The following is a 23,856-nucleotide window of genomic DNA, read 5'->3' on the forward strand; positions in this document are numbered from 1 at the left end:
GAAGTTACTCTAGTAAGTCATCAAGGAAAAGAAAACACTTATATTACTATGCTAAATTGAGGCAAAGAAATTTGTTAGTATGATTTCCTAGATTTTTTATTAGGAAAAAACTTATAAAAGTTTTAATACCTAAACAGTATTTACTTTTTCTCTATTTGTGTTGCTGTTGTTGTAGTAGCTAAAAATTCAGCAGTGAAGTTATCAGTACAAGAAAATGAGTCTCCTAGAATAGCTACTGAAACTAAAGTGCGTTATCACCTAAGTCATTTATCACATAACATATTGGTATCCACACATGATTTACTGCCTCTATTCTCAGTCTCTTGTTCAGATCCATTGTGCATCCAGCTTCAGGGATCTGTTCACCTTCCTTTCTTCCTTCCTTCCTTCCTTTCCTTCCTTTCCTTCCTTTCCTTCCTTTCAGATAGGGTCTTGCCATATTGCTTACCCAGGCTGGACTTGAACTCCTGGGCTCAAGTGATCCTCCCACCTCAGCCTCCCGAGGAGCAGGAACTACAGGCCTGTGCCACTGCTCCTGGCTTCCTTTTTGACTCCTGGCCTTTTCTGTTTCACGACTTAAAATTAATGGCTGATTCATCTTTGAAACCTTGGGTTTACCCCTCAACCACTAATTGTATTCTCCCTTTAGCTGCATTGCTAGCCATCATGGGTAAACATTTCATCTATTCAGACTTGGCTCAGGAAATCTTCTGTCTTAAGACTACTGAGACTTTCCCTGCAAGCCAGGTTTTCTCTTGCTGCACCAATGGGATGAAGCACTTTAGTTTTGCTGTTTTTACAGATGCCACTTTTGTCATGACCATTTTCTTATAGAGGTTAGGCATTGACCTCTAGGGTCCTTTTATGTGGCTGCCTTTATGCATAAATAATTACTGAATTAGAGAAGGAATTAGCCTTTTTGTAAGGGATGTTATTTTCCTCAAGAAAATCATATTACTGTTGTTTTATCTGCCCAGTTTTATTACTTCTGAATAACTCAAATAGTGGGTCTTGGATATACCTTCTTTATGCTTCAGTCTATTTCCTATTGGTATTAGTGTTTTGGTTGGGTTGTAAATAAGGACAACTACTCAAGTAGTTGATACTAGAGCATTTTACAGATGTTCAAAAAAACTGTTTTTTTCTTTTTCGAGATAGGATCTTGCTCTGTCTCCCAGGCTGGCTTGCGTTGGCACGATCATGGCTTACAGAGTAGCCTCAACCGCCTAGGCTCAAGCAATCCTTCTACCACAGCCTCTTGAGTACCTGGGACTATAGTCATATGCAACCATGCCTGGCTAATTTTTAAAATTTTTTGTAGAGACAGGATCTCATTGTGTTGCCCAAGATGGTCTCAAACTCCTGGGCTCAAGTGATCCTCCTGCGTTGGCCTCCCAAAGTGCTCAGATTATAGGCATGAGTCACTACACCTGGCTCAAAACTTTTTTTTTTTTTGAGATAGAATCTTGCTCTGCCACCCAGGCTGGAGTCCAGTGGCGTGATCTTGGCTCACTACAACCTCTGCCTCCCGGATTCAAGCAATTCTCTTGCCTCAGCCTCCCAAGTAGCTGGGATTGCAGGCGTGCACCACCATGCCTGGCTTATTATTGTATTTTTAGTAGAGACAGGGTTTCACCATGTTGGCCAGGCTGGTCTTGGACTCCTGACCTTGTGATCCGCCTGCCTCGGCCACCCGAAGTGCTGGGATTACAGGTGTGAGCCACTGCGCCTCGCCAAATTTTTTTTTTTTTTTTCAATAGAGATGGAAGTCTTGCTATTTTGTTCAGGCTGATTCCTAGGCACAAACAGTCCTCCTGCCTTGGCTTCCCAAAGTGCTGGAATTACAGGCGTCAGTCACTGTGCCAGCCTTTTTGGTGTTTCAGGGCACATGTTGAGCTTTTTTGTTGTTATCTCTTTATTTGTTGTGAGAGACACTTAGTTAAAAAATATCCAAATATTTTAAGGTGAGTTATTAATTACATTGGGGCAATGTGGTGTTTGTTTCTGAAATTTAATGTTTTTTCTTTGGTTTTGTCTCTTGGTAAGTCTATAAGTAATACTATAATTTTATCCTTTATCAAGTATCTGCTTCCTGATGATTGGTAACTTCTTGTAAATAGAATATTTATAGGCAACAGTGTTAGCTCTTATTCCAGGAAATAAATTACTAACACATTTTATTTTATTTAGTGTCAGAAATTTGGAGAATATCATAAAGATGACCCACGTTCCTTCAGATTTTCAGAAACTTTCTCCCTTTATCCACAGGTAAGTAGGTAAAAGATTCGTGTTATTTTCTTTGCTTTTTTTTTTCTTTTTTAGAGACAGGCTGTCACTGTGTCACCCAAGCTGAAGTGTAGTGGCTCCATCATAGCTCACTGTAACCTGGAACTCTGGGGCTTACCTGAGTAGTCAGGACTACAGTTGTGTACCACCATGCCCAGCTAATTTTTTTTGGTAGGGATGGTTTCCTGCTATGTTGCTCAGCCTGGTCTTGAACTCTTAGCCTCAAGGAGTCCTTCTGTTTTGGCTTCCCAGAGTGCTAAGATTGCCACACCCAGCCAGACCCATATTCTTTTCTTGTGTGGCCAGTAGCATTGAGCCTCATTTTTCCTTTTTTATTGCTCTTTTCATAGTACCTATTTTATTGGGTTATTCTTTTTGTTAGGTAAGTTTGAGATAGCTAAGAAATTAATATTGTGCTGTGAGTAGTTGGTGAAAAGTATATAGTATTTTTATATTGGCCTTGCACATAGTCATTTATTTCTGGTGAATAGAGACTTACACTGGAACCCTGCAGTGGACAGAATTAGGTGTCAGGCTCGTTAGTTTTCCATTTGACATAAGGGGACCTAATTATAGTGGTACCAGAAGGACTTCATCTGAGGTTATTTTACCAGTTAGCTAGTCTTACAGTATAGTACCATCACCTGAGAACAATTTTATGGGGCCAGACTAGATAAATAGAAAAGAAACTAATTTGATTTACCTTACAGAATATTTTCCGCCTGGAGCAGTGGAATCTCTCCCTCCATCTTCCTGTTGATTTGATAGATATTTTTAAGTCTCTGTGTTCACAGTACTATGTGCAAGGAACTTTAGGAGGATACAGGTGACTGAGATGGATCCCTCTTACAAGGAGCTTTTAGTCTAAAGGGCGAGATGTGAAATACACATAAACAGCACAGAACAGAAACTGAGAAATGCTATGAGAGATATACAGAATTTAAAGGAAACTTAAAGGAATCCTTCTAAATGGATGATTTTATATATCTTTTGAAGGAGGAGGTCGCCTTTTAGCTTAACTTGGAAGGATGATTAATATTGAGATGTGGAAATTCGTATTTTTGCCCATGAGAACTTTGTTTAAAGCATCAGCTTTCTTTTTCAGAGCTGCTCTGGTTTTTGGTTTTTTGTTTTTTTGTTTTGAGGATCCTTTATTGTTGATTAATCTATAACCCAGAAACTCCATGCTTATAGAGGGGAGACTTCCCTAAAACCTCTGGTGAGATTTTGGAGAACCAGGAAAAGGCAAGGTCTGCTTATCTTAAGGCATGTAAAATTCTTTGTTTTGTCATTTTTGTAGCAGAAACTAATAGGAAAATGATTGAGGACATTAGCCTAAGTATTTGACTAAGTATCTCCACACTTTCCTTTCTTTCTCTTCTCTCCCTGCCTCAAGCCTTCTTGTTGGGCTTTTAGATCTTCAGAGAGATCTGGACATTTACATCTTTCTCCCTTTCCTGGAAATAGGAAGCAGAGGACCCTGGAATACCTTTTGTCTTGGGTTTTCAAAGTCTGATAGTCTTCTAAAAGATGGCATAGACCAAATTTAAGGGAAGTCTTCATCCCCAAAATATTACCTAACATTTACCAATTAGTCATTTCTGTGAGTAAACAGGAATGACTGAAGTAGTAAGGGATGCAAGAGCCTCAATGAATTATGGATCCTGAAAACAAAATAGGAATGAGAATTTCAGTGAGTGACATGTTGGGAGAAAACTGTTGAGTGAGTCCCAGACAGGAGCAACATATAGGCACTTGGGACCTGAGGGTTGGAGGAATTTAAGAGAAGTGTCTAAAGACAAATGGGAATACTTTCTGGCTGATCTTAATCAGTTTTATCAAAGACCCAATGTAGCTATCCATTATTCAGGTCTAACTCAGACTCTTTTTGATTTCTTTCATGTAAGGAGTAGGTGGAGGGGAAGAAAGTGAAAGGAGAAAGAAGCAGTGAAACAAAATCTGGAGAATGTTTCTTAGGTATAGGGAAAACGTTAAATATTAAGAAATTATATGGGTGTGTGTGTGTGTGTGTGTGTTTTATATCAGTGTAGACCCTTCCCAGTACAATTTTTAAGTCATTGTATTAGTTTTCATGCTGCTAATAGACATACCTGGGACTGGGTAATTTATAAAGGAAAGAGGTTTGTTTATTTATTTATTTATTTATTTTTGAGACAGAGTCTCACTCTGTCACCTAGGCTGGAGTGCAGTGATGCCATCTCAGCTCACTGCAGCCTCTGCCTCCCTGGTTCAAGGAATTCTTGTGCCTCAGCCTCCCGAGTAGCTGGGTTACAGGCGCGTGCCACCACATCTGGCTAATCTTTTTTTGTAATTTTAGTAGAGATGGGGTTTCACCATGTTGGCCAGGCTGGTCTTGAACTCCCAACCTCAGGTGATCCACCTGCCTCAGTCTCCCAGAGTGCTAGGATTACAAGCGTGAGCCACCATGCCTGGCCAAGAGGTTTAATTGACTCACAGTTCCACATGGCTGGGGAGGACTCACAGTCACGGCGGAAAGCTAAGGGGAAGCAAGACACATCTTAACAATGCAGCAGGCAAGAGAGCATGTGCAGGGGAACTCCCATTTATAAAACCATCAGATCTCCTGAGACTTATTACCACAAGAACAGTATGGGGGAAACTGCCCCCCGACATAATTCACTTCTCTCCACCTGGCCCTGTCTTGACAAGTAAACTTGAATTGACAATTCAAGGTGAGATTTGGGTGGTGACACAGTCAAATCGTATCAGTCATATAAAAAGTAGAAAAGCTGTAATTTATTTTTATATCTTCTTAGAATCTTTTGGTGTTGGTAATGAGTAGTAATAAAAAAGCCCAAAGATATCGTCAGAATGGGGAGGATTAAAAACAAAGAACCTGGCACCAGCCTCTGAATAACTTAGATTTGAGCAAGGCATTTTTGTCTTTTTTTTTTTCTTTTAAATACAGACAAGGTCTTGTTATGCTGCCTAAACTGGTCTCCAACTCCTGGGCCTCAAGCCATCCCAGAGTGTTGGGATTACAGGTGTGAGCCACCATGCCCAGCCATCCTTTTCTTACTTTAACTTAAAATTTTTTTTTTCTTTCTTACTTTAATTTTTTTCTTGTACAATTTTATTTATTTATTTATTTATTTTTGAGATGTTTTGCTCTTGTTGCCTAGGCTGGAGTGCAATGGTGCAATCTCAGCTCACTGCAGCCTCCACCTCCTGGGTTCAAGCAGTTCTCCTGCCTCAGCCTCCTGAGTACCTGGGATTACAGGCATGCGTCACCACACCTGGCTAATTTTTTGTATTTTTAGGAGAGATGGGGTTTCTCCATGTTAGTCAGGCTGGTCTCGAACTCCCGATCTCAGGTGATCCACCCGCCTTGGCCTCCCAAAGTGCTGGGATTACAGGCATGAGCCACTGCTCCCGGCCAGAATTTTATTTTTAGGCTGCTGATAAATTTCGTGAATAGGATTCCTTTCTGAGGGATATAAATTCTTGTAATAACATGTTTTGTTATGTTGTTAATAGTTTGTAATCAAATGTTTTTGCTAATAGTAAACACCTGTTGTAATATTAAAATTAGTAACAACTATCTCACATGTTTATCTTACAGTTTATGTTTCATTTAAGAAGATCTTCTTTCCTGCAAGTTTTTAACAATAGTCCTGATGAGAGTTCATATTATCGTCACCATTTTATGCGTCAGGATCTGACCCAGTCTCTAATTATGATTCAGCCTATCCTGTATGCATATTCTTTTAGTGGACCACCAGAGGTAAGAGGGACAGAAAAAAATAAATTGGTCTTGTTATTGCAATGTGTGGCATTAAAAAAGTGAAAACAACTAAAAAAATAGATATAGTTACTAAATATGAGAATTTAAATGAATGGACATCTCAACCTATTTATATATTCACTTAAAATATTTATGAATATTTACTATATGCTAGATACCACGTAGGCTGTATTAGAAGATTCTTAAATTTTTTTTTTTTTTAATGAGATGGAAGAGACTTTTAGATCATTTTGTCCAGCCATTTGGTTGATCAGATTCTCCAAAGCATATGATTATTCTTTGCATCTTTAACAATGTCCAGAAGTGATTATGATTCTGTAGACTGTAGCTTATTCCAGAATTTAATGTCTATGACAGTTATGACATTCTGTCTAAACAAAGTCTCTTGTTTTAATCTCATTTTCCTTTGTTTTTTTGAGAACATAAAAAATAGTTGACTGTAAAGACATATGCTTAGAAGATTGATAAAGTTATCCATTTAACCTTCTTAGCAGACTGTTCCACTTATTTTAAACTGTTAGCAAATGAGCCATTTTTCCGTTCTATAGTTAAAATGGTCTGTTTTACTACTTGAAAGTATGTAGTTACTGTATTTGAAAATAGTAAGGTCAATATAAAGAGAATATTTAAAATACCTATTGATTAATGATCCCTCATGATACTATTATTCACGGTTTTGTAAAATAATGGGCAAAATGTTTTATTTCGTTACAATTTTTTTTTGTAATTTGTCAAATAGTTTCTATTTTTCTAGGAAAATATATACTTTTAATATGTTGGTTTGGCTGTATGTATTTTGGCCTCATATTCTTTGAATCAGGAATGTTTTAGAAATAACTTTTTTATTTTCTTCTGAGCAATACACATACATTGTAGACATCTGAAAAATGCAGAATAGTGTTTAGAAGAAAATTGGAATCCCACTATCCCTAGTGCCTGCTCCCATTAAATTTCAACCTTTTCATTTAATCCATGAATCCTATCAGCTTCATTTTCTTAGGGGTTTGCTTTTGGAGTTATCTTCTTTCTGTCCTATATCATTACTTTCTGTCCATCTGGATCATTCTTATTAAATAACATAGAAACCATAACAACACTCATGTTTACAAAAAACGGACAAAACCCGCCCACCATGACCCATGCTTTCTATAACTACCACCCCATTTCTCTGCTCCTGGTGAGAGCTGAACTCAAAAAAGTTATTTGTTGTTTATACTTTCTCATCTCACATTGTCTTCTCAACCTATGTAAGTAAGACTTTTGTCCCTAACATTATATTGAAATGGCTCTTTTAAAGACCAGCAATGTCCCTACATCTCACCAGAGCTCTCAACAGTATTTACCTAGTCCTCACTAGTACTCAGTCCTTGAAAACCTTTTGCCCTAGGCTTCTGTGACACCTACTATACCTTCCTGGTTTTCCTCTTAACTCGCTCACCGTTCCTTCTCAGTCTTTTCCTAGCTTTTCCCTTTCAGACTTCTAAGTGTTGACATGCTTAAGGGATCAATCTTCTGGCTTTCCCTGTCTTCCTTCTCTCTCAGTGATGTAGTCTAATCCCATTGCTTTAATTAACATCATGTGAGACCTAAATTCATGTCATCAGTTCAGACTACTCCCTTTCATTTCATATGCAGAATTATTTTCCCATGTGCTTCAAATTTACTCTATCCCAGGCCTTTCCCCATTAGGCTTAGGAGTTATCCTTGAATTCTTCTTGACTTTTTTACCTCAGATTAAAGAGATTCCTTAAAAAATTAAAGTACACTATAAGAATTCATAATAGCAAGAGATGTTAAGTAATAAAATATAAATTTGAAATTTAGGCCATGTGTAGTGGCCTAAATTTCAAATTTAGTGCTGAGCCTATAATCTCAGCCTTTGGGAGGCTGAGGCAGGAGGATCACTTGAGTCCAGGAATTTGAGACCAGCCTAGGAAGCACAGTGAGACCCTGTCTCTACAAAAAAAAATGAAAAAGTTAGCTGGACGTGGTGTTACACACCTGTAGTCCCAGCTACTCGGGGGTCTGAGGTGGGAGGATTGCTGGAGCCTGGGCGTTTGAGGCTGCAGTGAGCTGAGATCATGCCATTGCACACCAGCCTAGGTGACAGAGCAAGACCCTGTCTACAAAAAAAAAAAAAAAAAGAAAAAGGAAACTTGGAAAATAACCTGGAAACATCTATTTTATACTGTTAAGTAGTTTATTTTTCCTTTTTCCTCATTTCTCATTGTTTTCTTTATGTTAGCCGGTTCTTCTTGATAGCAGTAGCATTCTTGCAGATCGTATTCTTCTCATGGACACATTCTTCCAGATTTTGATTTATCATGGTGAGGTAAGATTTCAATAGCATTTAAAGCTATGCATGTAAAGTCTTTTTACTTAGAAAAGTTTTCTTCACTCTTATTGTATGGCTAGTGTTTCATCTATGATAAACTTTGATTTTCATTTTTATGAAGTATATATAAAATATTATTCTGCCTACTATAAGGTTTTAGGCTTCAATTGCAATTTACCCACATGTGATTATTTTATTCATTCATCCACACATGATTGGATTTTGCACAAAGCATAGTGTTGTGAAAGTAAGAACACTGATTGTACATAGACAAAGGGCACTTTTGGCTTTTACCTGAACACATTAAGAGGGGAAAAGTCAGTCTTCGTCAGTGGGCAGGCTTTCCTTTTATATTATGCAATCATTATAAGTTATTATTAAGTGTTCTGCATGATCTTGAAAACTCACTTAAAGCATATGTGAATTAAAATTTGTAACTTCACTTAATTGGAATGGTAAATGATTACAGAGAGCAGAAGATTTTAGTAGCTATTAAGCTTTAATCCAGATATTTAGCAGACCTTGATTCATTCCTTCAGTTTTTCATTCAGCCAATTGTTAAGTGCTTCCTTTGGACGCTTTGGAAGATATAGATGTTCTTTTTTCACAGATCTGCTCTCAAACTTCTAGTCTAGTATTTTAGTAACTTCTGTAGATTAATTTTTTCAGTTGCTTTAATTGTAAATGAATTTAGATTTGCCCTGTGGCTGGGTGTGGTGGCTCATGCCTCTAATTCCAGCCCTTTGGGAGGCCAAGGCAGGAGGATTACTTGAGCCCAGGAGTTTAGGACTAACCTGGGCATCATAGTGAGACCCCCTCTCTACAAAAAAAATTTTAAAAAAGATTTGTACTGTAATAATAAAGACATTGCTCAAAATATTCTTTTAAGTAGTACTACCCAGGACTTTTTTTTTTTTTTTTTTTTTTGAGACTGAGTCTTGCTCTTTCACCCAGGCTGGAGTGCAGTGGCGCTATCTTGGCTCACTGCAGCCTCTGCCTCCTGGGTTCCAGCGATTCTCCTGCCTCAGCTTCCTGGGTAGCTGGGATTATAGGCGCACGCCACCATGCGCAGATAATTTTTGCACTTTTAGTAGAGACAAGTTTTCACCATGTTGGCCAGGCTGGTCTCGAACTCCTGACCTCAGGTGTTCTGCCCGCCTCAGCCTCCCGAAGTACTGGGATTATAGGTATGAGCCATCACGCCTGACCTACCCAGGACTTTTAAAAGATTTAATTATTTTTATTATTGTAAATTATTTTTAGTTGATACCAGTTTCTAATGCCCTTTACTTGTTAAGAATAATACCTGTTTTAACTTCGTTGCCTCTGTTAAAAAATAAAAAAACCTGTAATACTGACAGAGCTTTTTTTTTTTTTGCTTTTTGTTTGTTTTATGGTGATTTTTACTTTTTCAAGTAGCTTGTTAAAGGAGAAATCAGAAATGCACATGATTGTTTTATACAGAGGTATAAAGCTATAGAAGAATGTGTTGACTGATTCAGCTAACTTAGAAAATAAACCAGGCATAAGATTTTAGATGATTTAGTTACATGGTTTTTAGAGCTACTTACCTTAATAAATGGATTGATTCAATTGCTGTCACGCATCATAAGCTTAGGTAGATAGCTTTTAACTAACATTCATTTGATAAGCATAGTGTTTTAAAAAATTTCTGACTTACCTATGTATTCTTTCATTTTACTTTTAAAGGAGAAGAAGTATTCTAATTTTATATTTATTAAGAATATTTTCTCTACTGAAATTAATGTTTTTAACTTTAAAAAAATTGAGGTAAATGGAATAATGGTCTATAATTTTCTTAGTTTCTAAAGATTACTGTCTTTGGAAAAATCTCAAGATTTTTGGATGGGCAAGAAATTTAAAGTAACTTCTTTAATTATTTTAAAATTAGACCATAGCACAGTGGCGGAAGTCAGGATACCAGGACATGCCTGAATATGAAAATTTCCGCCACCTTCTGCAAGCCCCAGTGGATGACGCACAGGAAATTCTTCACTCCAGATTTCCAATGCCAAGATACATTGACACTGAACATGGAGGCAGCCAGGTAAGTAGTATTAATTTGTTTGTGTGTTTGTTTGTTGTTAGATTTGCAGTGAGGTGTACCTCCTTGCCTTCTGATTTTATTTTATTTTATTTTATTTTATTTTTATTTTTTTTTTTGAGACGGAGTCTCGCCCTGTCGCCCAGGCTGGAGTGCAGTGGCCGGATCTCAGCTCACTGCAAGCTCCGCCTTCCGGGTTCCCGCCATTCTCCTGCCTCAGCCTCCGGAGTAGCTGGGACTACAGGCGCCCGCCACCGCGCCCAGCTAGTTTTTTGTATTTTTTTAGTAGAGACGGGGTTTCACCGTATTAGCCAGGATGGTCTCGATCTCCTGACCTCGTGATCCGCCCGTCTCGGCCTCCCAAAGTGCTGGGATTACAGGCTTGAGCCACCGCGCCCGGCCGACTCCTTCTGATTTTAATAGATTGCTTCATAAAGCGGACAGAAAGGTAAGGAGATAGGAGGGGAAGGTATTAGTGCTTACTTTTTGCATTAGCTTTTGAGAGCAAAGCAGTAAGATTGTTGACTAGTTGCCTAAACTTGGCAATTTCCATCATCTCCTGTCTCTAGCCTAACTTCCTGAACAGGGCCAGGATGGCATTATGGTGATACACTAGCTTTGGTTGAACAAGAAGATGTGAGCAGCTTGGAAAATAATATACTTTTCTTAAAGCTCTTTATTTACTCTTAAAGTCTATGGATATGACATTTGTGGTAACTTACATTTTTCCATTGTCTTCATTCTATCATGCCAGTTTTCTAGAAAAGAAAATTTTATGTAATAGGAAAACACTGTGGTATTATGAAAAGGTTTTGTGGTTTTTAGGATTATGAGGATACATATACATTAGATACATGTACATACCTACACAGTTGCTTTGAGACCTTCAGAAGGCTAAGTTAGGTTTCTTAACATACTCTCATAAAATACTTCTTACTTCTCTTTTGTAATTCTTAAAAGAGTTATAATAAATTAATTGTAAGTTGTTATTCATTTGTTTTACTTGCTCTTTGAAGGCAGGGACTATGCTTTGTATTCCCTAATACCTAGTATGGTATTATAAAATAGGTAGCAAATATCAATAACTGTTACTCAGAAATGATAATTATTAGTTTTACTGTATTTACATGAGTTATTTTGTATTGAGAATTTGCAAAGTACTTCTGCATGCGTTACCTCATTTGATCCTCATAAGAATTCTAGTGTTATTTTCATTTAACAGATAATAAAGCTGAGATCTAGTTTACTTATGGCCAAGGAAACACAGTAAATGAAGGAGTGGGATTTGAGTCCGGTACTCCAGGGCCAGTGCTCTTCACTGTTAGGTTAAACTGATTCCTTAGAGAGTAGAAAAAGATTTTGTATGATACTAAACTTCAAAAGATGTTTCTGTCTATGTGCTTCCATTATGAATTAAAAATCTTACTGGTTCTTTCATTGACATCTCACTTATGTTTCCTTTTTTACTCTGGTTATTATTTTCTTGATGATAAGCCATAGTGGGTAGAAGGATGAAATGTTGGATCACTTGTCTCATAGAATCACCTGTGGTTTAAGAAAGCGTAAGGGTCATTATTTTAAGCAAAAGAACACACAGATTTTTGTGGCTTTTATTTTTATCATTATTTGGGATTTTGAACTTCTGACCGAATATTTTGTAATTTCACACTAACCTTGTCATAATTGTTGCACACATAATTTTTATATGCTGAGTTTTGGATTCAACAATGTATTTGTTATTTTGGATGTATGATTTGGAGAGAAGAGGTGCATTTATTATTTATTTGTAACACAGTGACCTATACATTTCAAAGTTTAATCTTTTGAAAATTAATTTAATAAAATTAATTTTACCAACACGTACTAAATAAAATTGATTTTGCATGATATAATTATTCAGCTGATATTGACTGAAATTTTCTGTGGATAATGTTATTTCTTCTTTGCTTTTAAGGCCCGTTTCCTCCTTTCAAAAGTCAACCCTTCACAGACTCATAATAATATGTATGCCTGGGGGCAGGTAAGTTTAAATAGCAGGTCTTGGAAATTATTTCTTTGTGTATTTATTGTTTGCTATTTTAGTGAAAGCTACATTTTTTTCCCTGTGTATTTAGTAATGATTTCTGTTGGAAAAGTAATGTAAAAATGAGAGTAGGAAACAGAATTAATATTTGGTGACACCATAGAAAAAAAGTGATCCTATCAAATAGACTCCAAGTTTAGCACTATACCCTTGAGACAAAAAGCAATAAAGTGTATAAGACAGGAAGTGGTGACTCAAGTTTAATGCTAGGTTGTGAACCACAAAAGGCCACAATAAGCCAAGAGAGGCCAGGAATCATAGTTGAGCAGGAGGGGCAGGAACCCTGCAAATCATTATTGGTATAGTTTAATTTGGTAAAAGTCCTGCTGGGTGTGGTGGCTTATGCCTGTAATCCCAGCTGCTCGAGAAGCTGAGGCAGGAGGATCACTTGAGGCCAGGAGTTTGAGACCAACCTGGGCAACATAGCAAGACTCCATCTCTTAAAAAAAAAAAAAAGTATTAACCTCTTGGTATAATATATCAACATTTATTGAATGTCCAGTATGTTTAGGACTTTGTATTGGCTCTTTAGGGTGCAGTTATTAACCATGCCTTTGAAGAGCTTGTAGTCTAATATTAGAGATAAGATACATAGCTATGTAAATGACAAGGCAGAATGGGATATTTGTCCTTAGAAAGCTATCAAGTATTGGCCGGGTGCGGTGGCTCAAGCCTGTAATCCCAGCACTTTGGGAGGCCGAGACGGGCGGATCACGAGGTCAGGAGATCGAGACCATCCTGGCTAACACGGTGAAAACCCGTCTCTACTAAAAATACAAAAAATTAGCCGGGCGTGGTGGCAGACGCCTGTAGTCCCAGCTACTCGGGAGGCTGAGGGGGGAGAATGGCGGGAACCCGGGAGGAGCTTGCAGTGAGCTGAGATTGCACCACTGCACTCCAGCCTGGGCGACAGAGCGAGACTCCACCTCAAAAAAAAAAAAAAAAAAAAGCTATCAAGTATTAAAAGGTTAGAAGAGGAAGATGGAAGGAGGTCACATGGTGGTAGCAGGAAGAGGGTATGTAATCAGAAAAGAGCTCAGAAAAAAGAAACATTTCATTTAAAGAATGGTTATTTCGGTAATTGGAAATTGCATGAGGAAGGGAAATCTAGGTAGAGAATAGTATGGGCTAAGATAAAAGACTACATGTAGAGCTGACTAGAAGAACATAAAACGGAAATGTGTTGTACAACTAAATTGTGGAGGATCTTGAATGTCAGGTTGAGGAGTGAGAAGCTGAGTATTTATTTGGTAAGTAATGGAGAGTCATTGAAGGTGGACAGAGGGGCAGATTTGAGTCTTAGATAGTATAGTTGAATCTTAAGATTAAATGGAAGCAATCTGTAGATTGAAAGTATATTTATGAAAATAATCCAAGTGAGAGGGAATAAAGACAAGATGGTGAAAGGAATAGATTTGGGAGATATTTCAAAAGTAGACTCAATAGGACTTGATTAGAAGTTGCAGGAAAGTAATTATTCCAGGGCATGGCAACTATGCACAAAATCTGAATTCTGATTGGATCCTGGATTAGAGGGAGAGAATAGCTATAAAGAATATAATTGGGATGATTTGTGAGATTTGAATATAGATCATATATCAGATAACTAGTACAGAATTATTAAATTTCTTGAGAGTGATAATGGTGTGGTTATGTGGGAGATTCTTCTTGATCTTAGGAGATACATATTGAAGTATTTAGGGATAAAATGTCATGATGGCTTCAATTTCCAGAAGTTATTCAACAAAAAGAAGAAAAAAGGAAAAATAGTGTAGAAACATAAAGCATATGTGGCAAAATGTTAACAGTTAATTTAGGATTTAGGTATGCTATGTGGGTGTTTATTGTACTTCTCTCTCAACTTTAATGTAGTAGTCTTGAATTTTTAAAAAATAGGTGAGGGGAAACAGGGTATTTTGGGGTTTTGAGCCTGAGTGACCAGGAGAACATGTGTCAATAAATGAGATAGTGGAGAGAAATTGTTTGGTTTAGACACTGAGTTTGAGGTACTATCTAGAAGGCCTTATTGAGCCACAATAAGATGACCATACTGATTATGGCCATGTTGAGTAGGCTGTTGGCAATTTGGGTTTGATGGTCAGGGCAAGGATGAGAAAGGTGATACTTGAAGTCATCACAGTAAATGCTTGTCTAAAGAGAGAGTAAAGAGGTAAAGGAGAGATGAGACAAAAAACTTCAGGGGAGTACAAGTGGTGGGAGTGTTTAGTGAATTATCAGAGAGGCAGAATGAAAAGAATAGTGTGTCATAAAAGGTGACTCTATAGAAGGAAGAAGAAGGAGGTAACAAAGAGACATGCTGCAGACAGTTGAAGGGGGATACAGAGTGAGAAAGCGTGCTTGGATTTGATGGATAGGTTATTTGTGGCCTTCTGTAAGCGGCTTTAGTATGGTGGTTGAGTAAGAAGACAAATTTATAAGGAATTAGTGGGTGGCAAAGAAGCGGAGGTTGAAAGTATGAATGATTCTTTTGCAGATTTAACCTGAGGATAAGCAGTAGGATAGGCAGATGATTGTTATTACAGTAAGGGTATAGAACTTATTTGGAGACCAAGCATAAAGAGCCAGTATAGGAAAGACACAAAAGAACAGATATTTAAGATCTTCAGGAGAGAATATGATCATAAGCACTATATGGAGGTTAAGCATTGGTAAGGAGGCAGGACACTTATTTCTGCAAAAGCAACAGGTAAGAAGAGTGAAGACAGAAAGGTTTATTAGCTGGAGTGAAAACTCACATTGGATAATTGCCTGTTTCTTTCAATAATATGAGATTATTTAGGAGTGAAAAAGGCTGGAGTTAAGGACCAAAAAAACTAGAAAAGATTAAAAACAGTTGTAAAGAATACAAAAATCAACTGAAGATTAATAAAAGACTTTTGCAGCAGTGGTGAGGGCCCATTTTATTTACTAAAAATTTCTAGAGCATGCTTCCATAACGTTTTTCGTTTGTTTGTTTTGATTTGTTTTGTTTTCTGAGACGGAGTCTTGCTCTGTTGCCAGGCTGGGGTGCAGTGACGTGATCTTGGCTCACTGCAACCTCCCCCTTCTGGGTTCAAGTGATTCTTCTGCCTCAGCCTCCTGAGTAGCTGGGACAACAGGTGCACACCACAATACCAGCTAATTTTTTTGTGTATTTTTAGTAGAGACGGGGTTTCACCGTGTTGGCCAGGATGGTCTCGATCTCCCGAACTCGTGATCTGCCCACTTTGGCCTCCCAGAGTGCTGGGATTACGGGTCTGAGCCACCGTGCCTGGGAAAATCCATGAATAGATTTTAATTGTTTCATGAGGGCCTTATGACCCAGTCACCTCTTAAAGGCCCCGCCTTTATACTGCCACATTGGGGATTTTCAAAATGAGTTTTGGAAGGGACGGATATTCAAGCCATAGCACCATCCTACAATTGCATGATTGAATTTGTGTAATATCCCTGTCCTGTCATCCCTTTTCCCCCCTCCATTTCTTATGGCATTGCTCCTGTTAGATTATTCATTACTTGAGGCAATAACTGTCATTTTCATTTTTGATTTTCCATAGCACCTTAAACATAGCATATATTGAATACAATAGATCTGGACAGGAGAGAGCAGAGATTAGAATATTGGAAATCTATGGAGGTGGTTAGGAGTTAAGGAGTTTTTGTAATATAGATAAATAAATGGAATCCAAGGTCCAAAAGTTCTAAAAGGTGGGGAGGTTATAACAAGTAAAGGAGACTAATCTTGGAAGGGTGGAAGGCTGGTAATGGAAAATGCAGACTCTGCAAGTTACTTGACTTCTCTTTGTTTTCACTTCCTTGTCTATAGAGTTTAATAAAAGGTGCTTGAAATGGACAGTAATACTCAGTAAATATTAGCTATTAGTTTTCACTGTTATCAATGGAAAAAAAGTCACTTCTTATATTTAACATGGGAAAGGAAACCTGTTTTAAACTATGAAGTGTAATTGTTACTGCCTGGAAGTAGGGGCATTACAGGCATAAATAAGAGTGCTCAGGTCTTTCTTAAGATTTTTATGAGTAATGATGTTAACATTTTAATAATCATGATATCTAATCAACTGAATCTACTACGTTTTAGTCACTATGCTTTTAGTGTACTCATTTAACTTTTATAAGGTGGATACTAGTAATCCTATATTTCATGAGGGGAAATTGAGACTCATATAGATTAAGTATTTTATGCAAGATCATGTAGCTAAACTGTGGAAGGGTCTAGATTTTAGCCAAGGTCTGTCTGACTCCAGATTCTGAATTTTTAATCATTAAGTTAATTTGCTGATTGCATTTAAGGGAAATAACTTAGTAAACAAGCATTTTACTAAAAATTAATGGACTCTAATAGCTCACAGGATTTTTAGGGGGTCAGAAATCAAGGACCCTATGATACGTATTATCCATGAACGGCCGTAAGAGGGCGCCACTGCAACACTTCTGTGACGGTGCTGGAGGCCTCTGTTGCTGTAGTACTTCGTATACTGAATAATATAAAGCTTGTACCTTTCTGCTTAATCTTGGATATATTTTGAATAGAAAAAGGGTCCATTTGAAAATTTGAGATCAGCTAACTGCTAATTTTTATAAAATTGAATTGAGCATTGGTATTTATAATTTCAAGTAGGAGCTCTGTGGTATGTAAATTAGGAAATCCACATATTTTGTCTTGACTTGGAGAAATGGCTCTGAGATTGCGTGACTTGAGATGGAAAACATTGTAAAATGAAAAAATCAGGCATAGTAACAGAAAGAAAAAGTAAGAGCCATGAGGTTGTTATTGGTTTAGGTTACAGTTTTGAGACTTGTAATTCTCTGTGTTAGCTATGCATATAGAATAAAGTATTTCATTGTTGCAGATTTTTCAACAGAAGGACCAATAAAAATAGCTAAAACGTATGTCTACTGTGTATATTATAGGTATTGTTCTGTTTGCTTTCTAGAGTTTAACTCATTTAATCATTACAACAACCTGTGTAAGACAGGTCCTGTTATTATCCTTGTCTTACACGTGGGGAAACTAAGACATAGTTTAAGTAACTTCTTCAGTCATATGGGTAGGAAGTGGCAGAGCCAGAATTTGAGCCTAGGCATTCCGGCTCCAGACTCTATGCCCTTAATCCCAGTAAGGGATTGCCTCCCTTCATTATCAGATCTTTCAAGTTCTTTTGAATAAACATGATAAAATTGATTTCCCTTTATTCAGGAGAGGTTATGGCATGTTTGTGGCTATGCCAGACTAGAATCACAGGAGCTGTAAGTTCTCGTCTCACATTTGCCATTAATTTGCTGAAATTACTTAATTTCCCTGTTTTAGACTCTGAATATTTATAATTAATAAGAACTTGAGTATAAGAAGAAAAATATAAAATTCAGATAAAAAATCTTCTAGAAATACCTTCTCTTGCTGAAGTAAAATTTCATTGTTAATGGATTGTTACCAGGATCATTCTGTCAACACAGTTTTTATTAAAATGGATAATAGGATTTTCCCTAACTCTTGTTAATTACTTGGAACCTACAGAAATCAATTAAAATGACCTGAAAAGTTGAGAAGCATAGTTTATTTTTAAAATGATATTATGAGTTTGCTTCCTTCCAGCTGGGATTTCTGTTAAAATACCAGGGAGAAAGGGTCTGGAGGTCAGGCTTCTTTTAAAGCCCCAAGCCTCTAATTACATTGTTAGTCTATTTAATAGGAGCATAGGCATTGTTCTATTTCAAAGGATTTCCTTGTCTATTTTAAACATTTGTGTATAAATTCCATGGTATCACCCTATGTTTTAATCATAACAAATACTTTTTTTCCTCTAGGAGTCTGGAGCACCTATTCTTACAGATGATGTTAGTTTACAAGTGTTTATGGATCACTTGAAGAAACTTGCTGTGTCCAGTGCTGCTTGAAGTGCTAAACATGTTAAAGACACTTAAGAAGATGAAATAATATTCAAATTTCATTTTTTCCTTTTTCCATTTATCTGTGGAAACCAACAGATATTGCTGTATTTTTTTTTGTATTAGTATGGTTTGAGACAACATAGGGAAAATATTCACATTTGTAGATTAAGCTGGAAATATAATGAGAGCAATAAGAACAAATTTATTTTGCTTACCACAGTGTTATAACTGGTTCTAGAAATTTGAGGTCTTTATAACTTAATTATGTTTAATAAAAATAGAGTCTGCCTTGTACTACAGATGTAATTTATTTGTATAATGCAGACAGACCCAAAGTGGCACTGAATTTCCTTGCTCACCTTTAAAAAACTTGTTCGTTAATTTTAGCCAGAAAACTAAAAAACATTAGTAATGATAAATGTGAACATTTTTGCTTATTCATTTAATATTTTTCTGTAATTTTCAGCACTTATCTATACACTTTTTCTGTACTTACTAGGGTAAGGCAGATTTATTTTTATGATTTGTTTAGGAATTATTAGATTTTATAATGGTAATTTTCATGATGATAATGTTTTTGGTTATTTGGAAAGATAGTTTAGAGATAAAAGTTTTTTTTGGGTAACAATCCCGCAGCTGACAATAAATGTGAAATTTCCACAAAATATCCAACCTATGTGACTAAACACAACAGTTTTTTTTAAAAAGGGAGATAGAAAATAAATGGTTTTGTTGGAGTGCATTTTAGTAAGCCTTTGCAGTAAAATGACTTGTAACTACTAAACCAAATTTAGTTTTCACAGCATAGTTTTGTTGTTTTTCCCTTGTTTTTCTGAGGTAAATTTTATATTATATCCTTCAGTATTTTAACACTACTTTGGCAGTTTACACATTACTTTTTGTTTTTGCTTCCTTTTTGTGAAATTTATTAAGTTGTGGTTCTTATTGATAACAGTATTATATAATGTTTGCTTAATTATGTCATGTGATGCTCAGTTCTATTTTGATTTATTCATTGGTATTCACTTTTACCTTTGAAGTTTACTTGTAGCAAATATGTTTACATTGATAAAGCCAGATATGTTTTGACAATGAAATTTACATATCAAGTACTGCAAATAAAAGGTGGTGCTATGATATATGCTTAGGAGGACAGTTTTAATGATTGTACTTGCATGAACACAATCATAGGATGGTAAAACAGAAACTTAAGAAAAAATTGTTTATATGTTGTATTCAATTAGCTTAAATAAATTGCATTGTTATATTTTATTTGAATTGAACTGTGCTAGGCCTAAATGCCAATAAAATATACTTTTCACTGTTTTTCTGGCTATTTTGAAATCTAGTAAAACCTGAGAAGCCTAATGTGAAATTAGAGTATTTAAAATCATTAGATTTAAAAGCTACTCCTTTAAAAAAAACAACTTTAAGATATAATTCATACATCATACACTTCACCTACTTAAAGTACACAATTCAATAATTTTGAATATTTTCATGAAGTTATGTAATCACATCACCACAATCAATCTTAGAGTATTTTTTATCACTCCCAATAGTTACTCATTTTTGTCATAAGGCTAGTGTGTTTTTAAAAAGGGAGATAGAAGTTCATGTAGTTTTTTGTTGTTGTTGTTCGAGACAGAGTCTTGCTCTGTTGCCCAGGCTGGAGTGCAGTGGCACAGTCTCGGCTTACTGCAACCTCCACCTTCTGGGTTCAAGCTATTCTCCTGCCTCAGCTTCCTGAGTAACTGGGATTATAGGCGCCTGCCACCACGCCCGGCTAAGTTTTGTATTTTCAGTAGAGATGGGGTTTCACCATATTGGCCAGGCTGGTCTTGAACTCCTGACCTCAGGCGATCCACCTGCCTTGGCCTCCCAAAGTGCTAGGATTACAGGTGTGAGCCACTGCACCCAGCCAAGTTCACATATTTTGAATTGAGGAAAGACATTATAATGATGACACCTGTTTAATTTGCCTGTTCTCTTAAGTTATATCCTTTAAGAATGGTGTTGTGCCATTGTTTCTTGTCTTGGTACTTAGCCCTAAACTGTCCTCTACTTCTAAATCAATTACAGCTGAATTTAGGGATAAGGATGAACAAATATATCATCATACCCTTTTAGCTTACCATTTAAAAGCAATCACCTGGGATCATTTTTGTGTATAATTTATCTGTTTCTAAATTATCTACTTACATAGACTGTTGAATGTTTAGCCCTGTCTTAGTTCATTTGGGCTGCTAGAACAAAATACCTTAGACTGGGTATTTTACAATCAATGGAAGTTTATTTCTCACAGTTCTGGAGGCTGGGAAGTCCACAATCAAGTAGAGTTGGTGTCTGGTGATGGCTCTCTGCTTTCTAGATGGCACCTTCTATGTGTCCTCACATGGTGGAAGGAAGGGAGATGAACAAGCTTCCACAGGCACCTTTTGTAAAAGCACTAATCCCATTCATGAGGGTGTACCCCTCATTCTCTAATCACTTCCTAAAGGCCCCACTGATCTGGGAGGGAGGCAGAGAAGTGCTAGGAAGGGAAGGACATGTTCCTTGGTTAGGGCTTCACCTCTAGGCCTGTGCCCACAGACCTGGGTGAAGACAGGCATTTCTGTTTTCCTGCCCAAATGTTGCACTTCCCAAGATCACCCTGGCCCACCATGCCCCCATCCTGTGCTTTTAACAACCTGGAGACCCTAGCGGGCACACACAAGCGGCCGGACATCAGGAGGAACACATTGGCGGAAGAACACAAAAACAGCAGGACGTCGAGAGGCGCAGGACGTCGAGAGGCGCAGGACGTCGAGAGGCGCAGGTCGGCAAGAGGCGCAGGTCGGCAAGAGGCACAAGTCGGCAGAAGAGCACAACTGGAGACTCCAGTGGACACCGGCAGGCCAACCAGTGGAAGGACACGGAGTTGGGCTGGGGCTCCGAAGGAGTGCCCCGGGCTGCTGAGCTGCCTGACTCCAGGGGAAAACCACCTTCCCACTCCATCTCCCTTCTGGCTCCCCATCCATCTGCTGAGAACTTTCACTCAATAAAACCTTGCACTCATTCTTCAAGCCCACGTGGGATCTGATTCTCCCGGTATACCAAGGCAAGAAACCCTGGGATACAGAAAGCCCTCTGTCCTTGCGATAAGGCAGGTGGTCTAATTGACCTGACACAAGCCGCCTACAGACGCCTAAACTGAAAGAGCATACTGTAACACATGCCCAGTGGGGCTTCAGCTGTGAACATTCAACCCTAAACACTGCTGTGGGGTGGGAGCCCCACACCTGCCTTTCTGCATGCTCCCCCTAGAGGTTTGAGCATTGGGGAACTGAAGAAGCGAGCCACACCCTCATCGTACACCCTGCCAGGGGGTTAAGGGAAATTTTCCCGTTTCACCACCTCTTAAATGTCATATTGGAGATTAGGTTTCAACATAGGAACTTTGAGGGAACCCAAACGCTTAGACCACAGCACTCTTTTAAAGAACGTGGATGGGCGGGGCGCGGTGGCTCAAGCCTGTAATCCCAGCACTTTGGGAGGCCGAGACGGGCGGATCACGAGGTCAGGAGATTGAGACCATCCTGGCTAATACGGTGAAACCCCGTCTCTACTAAAAAAATACAAAAAACTAGCCGGGTGCGGTGGCGGGCGCCTGTAGTCCCAGTTACTCCGGAGGCTGAGGCAGGAGAATGGCGGGAACCCGGGAGGCGGAGCTTGCAGTGAGCTGAGATCCGGCCACTGCACTCCAGCCTGGGCGACAGAGCGAGACTCCCTCTCAAAAAAAAAAAAAAAAAAAAAAAAAAAAAAAAACGTGGATGATATGGTTTGGGTTTGTGTCCCTGCCCAAATCTCATGTCAAATTGGAGGAGGGGCCTGGTGGGAGGTGACTGGATCACGGGGGCAGATTTTCCCCTTGCTGTTTTCATAATAGTTGGTTCTCGTGAGATCTGATCGTTTAAAAGTGTGTGGCACTTCCCCCTTTGCTCGCTCGCTCTCCTGCTCTGTCGTGGTAAGACGTGCTTGCTTCCCCTTTGCCTTCTGCCATGACTAAGTTTCCTGAGGCTTCCCAGTCATGCTTCCTGTTAAACCTGTGGAACTGTGAGTCAATTAAACCTTTTTTCTCCGTAAATTATACAGTCTCAGGTAGTTCTTTATAGCAGTGTGAAAACAGACTAATACAGTAGGATGGATAAAGAATATTTGCTAAATAGCAGCACTGAGTAGCTTTGGTATATTACCCAGAACTATTTTGGAATTTATTTTTGAATCTACTACTTCTATTGGCATAATCTCTAAAAATGATCTTAGACATCATCTATGTACACAGATGTAACAGGATAAATTTATTCTTTTATTGGCAGATTCCGAAACTGAGCTGACATTTCTCTGTTTAGTTCCCCACTTGATAGACTTCCCTCTCATATCCCCAGACTCAGAGACTGCATCTAATGAGTGTACTTAGTTGTCCAGCTCAGGCCAGAAACCAAAGAATCATTTTCAACTCTTACTCTTCTCAACATCTTTGGTAACCACATTGTAAAAATTCAACCTCTCTAGTATTTCCGTAATCTATTTCCAGTTCTCTATCCTACTGTTATTCTGCCTTCATTATATCTCACCTGGCTTGGTGAAATAGCCTCCTAACTAGCCTACTTTCTCCAATCTCCTTGTCTCTATTCCTCTTTTCAATTCACTTTCCACACTGCAACAATAGTGCTATTTCTGAATATAAGTCCGATTCAGTCATTTCCTTTTGCCCTCCCAATAAAATCCAAACAGTTTGGCCTTGTAACATTGTATACTATATATCAGATTATACCCCAGTTCTCTGCTAGAAAAACGGTATAAAAGACACAACTGAAAAGGTGTAAAGGTGTATTGGAGAGGGATTCTAGTTGTACCCAAGCATGAAATTTAGGTGTTGTATTTGGTATCTATTTAGTGTCAAAAGCAAATGCATTTTTTTTCTTTTTTTTTTGGGGGGGAGACGGAGTCTTGCTCTGTCGCCCGGGCTGGAGTGCAGTGGCCGGATCTCAGCTCACTGCAAGCTCCGCCTCCCGGGTTTACGCCATTCTCCTGCCTCAGCCTCCGGAGTAGCTGGGACTACAGGCGCCGGCCACCTCGCCTGGCTAGTTTTTTGTATTTTTTTAGTAGAGACGGAGTTTCACCGTGTTCGCCAGGATGGTTTCGATCTCCTGACCTCGTGATCCGCCCTTCTCGGCCTCCCAAAGTGCTGGGATTACAGGCTTGAGCCACCGCGCCTGGCCCAGCAAATGCATTCTCTACTGGCTGTTACAAATTAAATTCCAAGGCTTATTGCACTTGCTTTTATTTTAAATGAACATGATTTTTTTTCAGTTATTTTCAAACTGCAGACAAATTAGGATTATTTC

General features: G+C 38.2%; 1 protein-coding gene across 3 annotated transcripts in view; it reads left to right on the forward strand.

Moving 5' to 3' along the window:
- Window positions 1–19,792, forward strand: part of SEC23A (Sec23 homolog A, COPII coat complex component) — a 75,876-nt gene extending 56,084 nt beyond the window's left edge. For all 3 annotated transcript variants that reach the window (XM_033188217.1, XM_033188216.1, XM_033188218.1), the window contains 6 exons: window positions 2,191–2,268; window positions 5,891–6,052; window positions 8,319–8,405; window positions 10,321–10,476; window positions 12,428–12,493; window positions 18,383–19,792. In XM_033188217.1, the coding sequence (XP_033044108.1) occupies window positions 2,191–2,268; window positions 5,891–6,052; window positions 8,319–8,405; window positions 10,321–10,476; window positions 12,428–12,493; window positions 18,383–18,472 (639 nt within the window). In that variant the 3' untranslated portion in view covers window positions 18,473–19,792. The remainder of the gene's footprint in view (window positions 1–2,190; window positions 2,269–5,890; window positions 6,053–8,318; window positions 8,406–10,320; window positions 10,477–12,427; window positions 12,494–18,382) is intronic.
- Window positions 19,793–23,856: the final 4,064 nt, after the last annotated feature.

Source organism: Trachypithecus francoisi, unplaced genomic scaffold (assembly GCF_009764315.1).
Source record: "Trachypithecus francoisi isolate TF-2019V2 unplaced genomic scaffold, Tfra_2.0 Lachesis_group3, whole genome shotgun sequence".
In the NCBI taxonomy this organism is placed as follows: Eukaryota; Metazoa; Chordata; class Mammalia; order Primates; family Cercopithecidae; genus Trachypithecus; species Trachypithecus francoisi.